At 31.7% G+C, this 9,129-nt stretch overlaps 1 protein-coding gene across 1 annotated transcript; it reads right to left on the bottom strand.

The window, feature by feature from the left end:
- Nucleotides 1–2,838: 2,838 nt before the first annotated feature.
- On the bottom strand, nucleotides 2,839–5,418 carry LOC138886487 (light-induced protein, chloroplastic-like). The gene is made up of 3 exons (XM_070167740.1): nucleotides 4,885–5,418; nucleotides 3,508–3,703; nucleotides 2,839–3,412 (listed from the first exon to the last, which is right to left on the bottom strand). Exons 1-3 carry the CDS (start codon nucleotides 5,337–5,339, stop codon nucleotides 3,098–3,100), a joined length of 966 nt encoding a protein of 321 aa, XP_070023841.1. The 5' UTR covers nucleotides 5,340–5,418; the 3' UTR covers nucleotides 2,839–3,097.
- Between the last annotated feature and the right edge of the window lie 3,711 nt (nucleotides 5,419–9,129).

Raw genomic sequence — 9,129 nt, 5'->3', positions numbered from 1 at the left:
ACCCACTTTTTCGCGTAACTTCAGCATACGGGGCTGAAGTAGCAAAGACAATCACGCAAAACTTCAACATTCTAGTAGACGGGCCTGAAGTAGCAAAGGCAATACGCTGAAGTTATTGGGTTCATTTGTAAAAACTTCAGCACTAAAATAACTGAAGTTTTTTTTTGTCGTGGATTCATTAGTTTTGTAATAAAGCTTTTCAAAAACTTCAGCAGAAAATGCTGAAGTTATTTAGTTCATTTGTAAAAACTTTAGCACTAAATAAGCTGGAGTTTTTTTGTCTTGGATAAGCTTTATCAAAAACTTTAGCAGAAGATGCTGAAATTATTTAGTTCATTTGTAAAAACTTCAGCACAATATAAGCTAAAGTTTTTTTGTTCTGGATTCATTAGTTTTGTCATAAAGTTTTTTCAAAAACTTCAGTAGAAGATGCTAAAATTATTTAGTTCATTTGTAAAAACTTCAACACTATATAAGCTGAAGTTTTTGAAAAAGCTTTCTAACATACTAGATAAATAATCACCTTATTCTTTCATAGTGTATTGCTACTATAAAATAATCAGATTGCCAACAACATCTAAATCATAAATTTTGAAAATAATAAACGTGAAAAGGACAGAATTACATGGAAATATTCACAAATTATTGTCTACTAACTTACATAATTATTTATAATTTGTTTTTAAATAATCTGATAAACATATTTATGACAATCATCCCATGAACTGAAGTTTCATAGCAGCATCAACAACAGTAGAAGAAAGAAGAAGAAGAAGAAGAAGAAGAAGAAGAAGAAGAAGAAGAAGAAGAAGAAGAAGAAGAAGAAGAAGAAGAAGAAGAAGAAGAAGAAAACAAAGGAGGAGAAGGAGGAGAAAGGGGGCTGAAGTTGTTTAAAAAATGGATACAAATTAAAACATTTTAAAAAAAATGGGTATATGTTAAATGGGGGCGACCAAATAGGGTGCCCCGTACAATTTTTACTAGCTATAGGCCTTAAAATAACTATTTTGACTATGACTTAAAACCATAGTCTAGTAAAGGATTGCCATAGCATTATTTAACAATGTCACAAGTAGGAGTATGATTTTTATCGAGTGGATTGAGTTTTTTTGCTCTGAAATGAAATTATGGCTTTGGTTATTGTTTATTAACCATCACAAAGAAATTAAGGGTTCGTTTGGTAGGAAGTATAAGAATAATGCTAAATATTCTTCCATTTATGCAAATTGATTCTTCAAACAAATATTCTTCATAAGAAAAAAGAAATAACTTTTTTTCTTTTTAATTATTGACTGATTTTGTGATGTTTCTTTCTCCAGCATGTATGTTTACTTTATTATATATGTAAGTAAACTTTTATTTGATTTTGTAAACTCTTTTTTGTTATTTAGATAAACATAGATGTGTACCCTATATATTACATTTATTTTAAAAGAATTACGTTTTATTCAAATCTAGCTACAGTGTTTCAAAGAACTATACTTATAAAATTTTAAAAAGAGTTTTATAGTTATATGGAGTAATTTTTTTTGCTAGAGGCGAAGTAGTATTTAAATAATTATAAAAAATAACAAAAGTTCCTAACATGATTGCACATGATCATTAACCAAATTAAGTATGATAACAAGATAAAAAAAGATAAATTTTATTTTTAATTTAAATTCAAATTTTAGAACTTTATTTATAAATTCAAAATTATCTTTTAATTCAAATTCCGTATATATTATATTATATTATATTATATTATATTTGTATTTAACTGAGTAGTCAAATATAGAATAAAGTTACCATATACTATTGATATTTATTAGCTTGCCACTTGGCTTAACCATAATGTCAATTATATATGGTAACTTTCTTGCTTTAATATGTATATATAGATGTAGATTGAACTTACTTGATAAAAATTCACATTTTTGTTAATTAAGCTATTTTTTTATTAATTTCCCATGGGACATTCCGAAGCGATTCGTTTTTGCTTAATCAATTTTTAAAATTTAAATATTATGATGTGGTTCTCACAAACGATATTAACTTTTCAAGCATAATAATATATGTTTTTCAACTCCACTTCTGAGGTTCTTCTAAGGTCAATACTTAATAGAAAAAAATTAACCATGCATTGAAAAGATTGGAAACATCTCTCCCGAACAAATTCTACTCGCTTCAACTTCAAGTCTTCCAACATGCTAATATAACAACAACAACAACAACAACAATAACAACATGCTAATATAAGAGTTCCCCAAAAAAAATGCTAATATAATCTTCCAACATTCTATTCTTTCTATTAAAATATCAACATTTTGTTTGTGACAGAATTTAAACTCCTATGTCTTAACTCTCACATAATGTGTTATATTCTTACAAGTACACTCTTACCACTATACTAATAGCATATTTTGCAAAACTTCTAAAATCCGCTTATTTTAAGAAGTGTTTTTCTCAAAAGTATCTTTCATAAAAGTGTTTTTGGTGAGAGACAACTTATGTTTGGCTAATTAATTTAAAAAACAATTTTGAGCAGTAATTAGTATTAGGCCAAGCTTTTAGAAACTCCTTCTAAGTGTATTTTTCTCAAAAGTGCTTCTCAAAAACGTGTTCTTGAAGAGAAACTACTTTTTTCTACTTCTCAAAAACTGTTTCTGTTTCTCCTAAAAAACACTTTTTTCTTCTAAAAGCTTGGCCAAACACCTTAATTTTAGAAAAGAAAATACTTTTGACCCAAAAAAGTACTTGTGGCCAAAAAAAAAAGTTTGACCAAACAGGCTATATAATCCTTTAAGGCCCCAAACCAACTTTGGAATTCAATCAACTATTTTAATGGTTCACTCAAAGTAAATCGCCATAAAAAGGCTTCCAAAGTTGATTGAATTCCAGCGTAGTTCATATGCTAATTCTTTCAAGCCATATATTTCCTATATTTGATACACCAGGAAACCTCAATAGTTACAAATCATGAGGTCATGCAGATCTATAGATTTATCTTTCAATGTAAATACATATTTTTAGTTTACATCATCTTTTATTTTTTCCTTTCTATATTTTGCTCTTCTATACTAGCTAGCATCATACACAACTTCAAGAAAATGTCTTTTTAAGGCTTCAAGAGGGGACTGCCTTCCTTGATCAACACAAATACACTGCCTCCATCTCCTCTGGAAATCCTAAGCTCATCATCCAGGTATGTTGTCAGCAGCCAAGATTGTGCATTGCTGTTGGAAATAGGAAACTTAATTGGTGGTTGACTGGAAATAGACTTGGCTACTGAAGAAGCTGTGTCTTGGACTGAATTAATCAAGCCTTTAAAACGGCTTAGATCAATTTTTTGTCCCAAGAATTCGACGTTCTCAGGCAGCTCAATAGAATCCGTCAACTGGGGTGTTCCAATTATGCCTTCATCAAATTTAATCTGAACCACGAAACACAGTATAACATGAGACCAAAATGATGATCAAGTATGAGGGATGATGACTAGACTAGAAAAATGTGGAAGAAGATAATGACCTGGACACGCTTAGGACTTCTGACTTCGAATTTGGCGTTGGTAGTAATGGAAGTTGTAGCTAAAGGTCCAGCAAAGACGACACAATTCTGAACAACAAAAGTCTCAGAATCGATGGTCTGGGAAATCTCCTCGACGCGAACTAGAGGCAGTGTGCCCCTTGACAACAAGGGGAACAGACCAGAAAAAGATGTGTACCTGCAGTTTTCCGGTATACAATTCCAAGTGTTCATGCCAACAAGCGCGAGTATATTACATTTACAATGAAGAAAGAACATTTAACATTCTTAGTGCACTAAAGAATGTCCTTGTTTTCATCAAAAGATAATGATTAGCTACAAATCAACAAGTCAACAGTGATGGTGGTGAAAAGATGCCACCCTTAGAAAGTGATTCTCAAAGAAAATTAGTCTCTTCACATCAAACTATTATAATCTCCTTCAACTTTGCTGCATCTCAAAAATACTCTAAAATTAGGGGTGGACGTATGTTTGATTTGATGTATGGTCATGGCAACATATATGGTCGCAGTAATATCTTTAATAGGTATATTTAGCCGTGGTATTTAGCACCCATAAATCAAAAACTTCTAAGTAACCTTTGTCGAACACGGCAGTGAAGGGATTTCACTAAAATCCTGATATGTATTAGGGATACTTCTAGTTTTCTGGTGCACAAAGCATCCCGCGTTCAGTAGGGACCGGTGAAGGGCCGCATCCCGAGGGGGTGTATGTAGGCAGTCTATCCTGATGCAAGCATCAATGACTAATTCCATGGCTCGAACCCATGACCTGTAGGTCACGCGGAGACAACTTGACTGTTTCTCTTAGGCTCCGGATACTTCTGGTTTTCCAGGTACCAAAACCTTTTATTATCTTTCCTTTGTGTTCCAGATAGGCAGGAATGTTAACTCAAATTCGATTGCTGAATAAATGAACTATGATAGTTTTTATTTAACAAAAGAATCCGATTGCTTAGAGCACAATAATCAACATACACAACATGTAATAACTAAAAGAAAATTGCAAGCTAGTGAAACAGTTAGTCATGTGATTCAATCCTTGCTACTAAAGTAATTCATCCAAAAGATTCATCAGCCTTAAACTACCCCTTCAATTAAGCGAGAATTTTTCATAAAATCAACAAAAGTTGATAAAAAAGTTATTCTCCGTTTTCCCAAAAGAATTACAGATTCCAGCTTAACAAAGAAAAAAGAAATTAATTTTTGGTATAAATTCGGAATATTAATTCATTTCTTTCTGACAATATTGTAGTTTGAGAAATTATTTTTGTTCATTTCACACATAGCAATATGGACCACATAAATAAATGGAAAAAAAAGTATATTTTTCATGGTGCAGGTGAAAACAGGAACTTACGCAAGAATCCATTTGCCATTGAGAAGAGGCAACGCCTCGGTAGGAGCAGGAGTTGGGTTCATGGATTCAAGCTTAGTGATGAGTTCCACGATCTCAGCACGAGTTTCACTGCTAGCACTCAAACCCCTATTGGTTCCATAAAATGAATCAACCAACTGTTTCTTCAGCAATTCGATTTCGCTCGGCTCCTTTGGTGGTTCTTCCTCTGCTACCGCTACTCCTCCTCCACTTGGCTTTATTTGCTCCACTTCTGGACCCCACTCGTCGTCCTTGTCGTAGTTCTTGGCTTGTGCTGTGAATTTTGGTTTTGGGTTTGTGAATTCTTTGACTGAAATTGATGGGAAATTTGTGGAGGTGATGGGAAAAGTTGAGATTTTTGAGGTGGGTTTTGAATATTGGGATGTAATTTGCAGAGTTTTGCAAGGAATTTGATTTAGAGAAGAGATGGAAGCCATTATTTTGAGGAAAATTGAGAGAACAAATGAGTGATGAAAACAGGGGAAGGTCGATGGAAAGAGTGTTACTTTAGCTACTGTATGATGCGGTTTATACGAGTCTCGGGTCTTTGGTTATGCTGTTGTGAAGAGACGTATCTGCCCTCCTTAAATAATTTTATTTTGTTTTACACTTTCTCAGCCGGTGTAAAATTAATTGAGATATATTTGTGTTTTTTCACTTTGATATCTATTTCGTAAATAAGTATTGTGTAAATTTTAGACTCTGTTAATATGACAATTTTTAGTATTAGTTCAGACAGAAGTACAATACAAAAAAAAATATCCATATAGGTTTTGAAAGATATTAGGTGTCAATATCAAATTGTATATACTTAAATAATTCTCCCAAAAAATTTGTAACTAAATTATTTTATTCATCACCAAAGAGAGAATTACAAAACTGTAGCTAGATCATATTTCAGTCCGATGTTACCTCTAAACAATCACAGAACCTCATACTAACAAAAGACGGACTTACTTGGTACTTAATGTGCAAACCAAATTTGGTAAATATAATATTAAAAGTCAATAATAAATAATTAAATGAATATCTTTATAGATAATACAAACCTTTAAAATAATTACATTACTCCATTCATATCAATTTAAGTAATACAATTCAAATTTTGAGAGTCAAGATTTTAGTTTTAACAGTGAATTCGAACATAGAATTCTTAAGTTTTTAAAGTAAAATTTATATATTTAAAAACTACATAAAAATACTATAAATTATATTAATTAATAATTTAAAAATATTAAATGACAGATTAAAAAATTATGATCAAAGAAAAACTCATTTGACTCTCGAAATCTGAACTACATTACACAAATAGGGATAACTAAAGTATTTTATATGTTATTCTTTCACATCCCATTTATAAGATTAAGATTTTACATGTATTTCTTTTATTGATGGTGAACTCATACTCTAAATAATATTTTAAAGTGTTTGATTCCGATAATAATTTATATATTATTCTATCATTATTATATCATAATTTCTTTGTGAAAAAAATATTATATGCATTTATTAATTCGGTATGATTGTGGTAATTTTTCCTAGTTTTAATATTCTGAATCTCTGATATTATCAAGCGGGGTATTTTGGGGTTTTGAGAAAACACTAGAAGTTTCTCTTCTTTTATTTTCCTCTCCTTTATTTTCTTGATTCAATAATTTATTTTACTTTTATGTCTCTCAATTTGGTTTCTTCTTATTTTATTTTATTTTGGTTTTATTTATCCCATAAAGTTGGACATTTTAAGTGGCGGAGAAGATGAATTGCATAGGATATTTTAACTCATGTGGTGGCCGAAAATCTTATTAATAGCATGACAAGATTTAAGATTTAAGAGTATAATTTTTTCTCGTAATATGAATGCAAACAACATATTAATATAGCGTTTAAATTACATCATGAGAATGTAAAATATACATTATTAATGTAAAATAACCGGTATCTATATTTCAAAACTATCAAACTATTAAGTATGATTCAAACATAAGATAATGAATGACAACCATTCATTGTAATAGTTCGAACCGTCTAAGTGAACTAACAATCACGTGATGCATGAACATTGATTTACTAGACATGGAGTTAATTCCTCTTAATCCACTTAGGGCGTTTATAATAAATAAATAAAAAAGGAGAGAGAGAGGGGGCCATGATTGATACGGTTGTTAAAATTTATTTTTTATCCTTTCAAACAAGCAACTCAGGTTTCATTTTCCAACATGTTTAATATCTTGAAACCTTAAGAAATTAAAATCCCATGCATCGTCCTTATTCATCCTCACGCCATGAATATAATCCTTGAGGATTGTTTAATATTTACCAATATCCCTTGTAGTTGGATATATTTTGTTGAATCCCTTATTTTGATTATATTCTTGTAATTGGTGTCACTGGAGGCCTATGTTTAGAGATGATAAAACTTGTATAATATATCAGAGAGAAAATGCATAAAAATCCTATTAAACTTGTTCGGAAAAATCATTTACACACATTAACTTTACGGGTGTCCTAACACCCCACTATTCTTATCTAAACTAAATTTTATACCTCCTTCAAAATGGCAAATCAGTCTTGTGGTAGGCTGTGTTAACACGCGCCATGGGTCAAATACTGCACTATTTTTTTTTTTACTTTTTCTTTCTTTTTTCCACTCTTTTTTTCATTTCATCTTCTCCAGCTTCCTTCATCATTATTTTCGCACCCAACCACCATGGAAGGCAGTCACAACCATAACCTTCCTTAAACCCATTAATTCTATCTCTGAAAAATCAGAACCACCTCCCCTACTACTCCACTTTAGCACCTTTAATTTGACTATTTTTTCTTCCCATCAATCTCACAAAAGAATACCCACACACCCAGATCTAAGAGAAAAAAGAGAAAATTTCTTGTATGAAAAATGATATTTCAAACTCTCCAATCAAGTATTAAAATTATTCCAACTTAAATCCATGACTCAATTTCTAAATCCACATCCTAAATATCATATAGTAAAAGAAAAAATGGGAGAAAAAGAAAAATGTGTGGAGAATAGGTAATCAAAAAAGACAAATGGATCACCACTCACCAGTAATTATCATAAACCAAATCACCACCGGGGTCTTCCGTGTATGGCGATTCCGAAAAAATTTTCCGTTATCTCCTTCTATCTCTGTATTTATATAAAATTAACCATAATATATAACATTCTTCTTTATCTTCTTCAAATACTATTTAAAAAAATTCTAATCCTTATTATTGCATAACAGTTAATTTTCTGAACCGGAATGTGTCAGATTTGTGCATAGGGAAGCCGATGTTAAGGCCAGTACCGGCGGCAGCCACCGCACCGCAGGTAGGTGAATATGGCGAATATGGCGGAGGAAACAGAGGAGTGGGAATAGCGATTCAACAAGAAAAAAAAAACGAAGCAAAAAACAAATCATGACTTAGTTTCAAAAAATGGGGAGGAAGAGGGTGACAATGGTTCTGTTAAAATGAAGAAAGAGAAAAAGAAACAAAAAAGAAAAGAAAAATGAATAAGAAAAGAGAAAATTAGTATTAAGTTTAATTAGTTAGAGTATCCAATAGGAAAGTGACACCTCGACAAGTAAATTAGTTTTCAGCTTTTTTTTTTTGCCTCACGCGCATCTACGAAATGAACTACACTTTTGTCACGACCTCAACCCCGGTCATGATGGCGACCAACACACTTCTAGGAAAACCCGACCATTCAACAACATTATCCCAAATTCTTATTCAGATTAAAGATAAATATCACAGAGAATTTACTAAGTCATTTCATTCAAGTGTATAATTAATAATAAAATCTGCGGAAGTTCAATTAAAATACCACACCATAGCCCAACAGAATTCGGTGTCACGAATATGAGCATCTAATACAGAATATCCACCTATTACAAGTCTGTCTAGGAAAAATACGGAATAAAAGATAGAGATAGAGGGGAGAGATCAAGGCTGTGAATGCCATGCAGCTACCTCAATACTCCCGGATATTGCTTGCTCAACTAAACAATTCCTCACTTAGCCTGTGGTGTACCTGGATCTGCACGCAAGGTGCAAGGAGTAATGTGAGTACTCCGACCCAGTGAGTAATAAACATAAATAAAGGCCGAGAATGAGAAATCATGAAAAAATACAAAGTAAACTATAACTGGCAGTTTAGAACAACAAATAGTGAAGCAACAAGTCAATTAAGTCAGAGTACCAAATACTGAGACAGGTATAACA

Source organism: Nicotiana sylvestris, chromosome 2, assembly GCF_000393655.2.
Source record: "Nicotiana sylvestris chromosome 2, ASM39365v2, whole genome shotgun sequence".
Lineage (NCBI taxonomy): Eukaryota > Viridiplantae > Streptophyta > Magnoliopsida > Solanales > Solanaceae > Nicotiana > Nicotiana sylvestris.
This window is presented reverse-complemented; position numbering and strand designations above follow the sequence as displayed.

Bases quoted from the DNA above. Each gene is read 5' to 3' on its own strand.
- LOC138886487 (XM_070167740.1), bottom strand. From the start codon at position 5,339: ATGGCTTCCATCTCTTCTCTAAATCAAATTCCTTGCAAAACTCTGCAA. The intron at 3,704-4,884 runs GTAAGTTCCTGT...GGAAAACTGCAG, and splicing joins AATGGCAAATGGATTCTTGC to GTACACATCTTTTTCTGGTC. The intron at 3,413-3,507 runs GTCATTATCTTC...TTCGTGGTTCAG, and splicing joins GAAGTCCTAAGCGTGTCCAG to ATTAAATTTGATGAAGGCAT.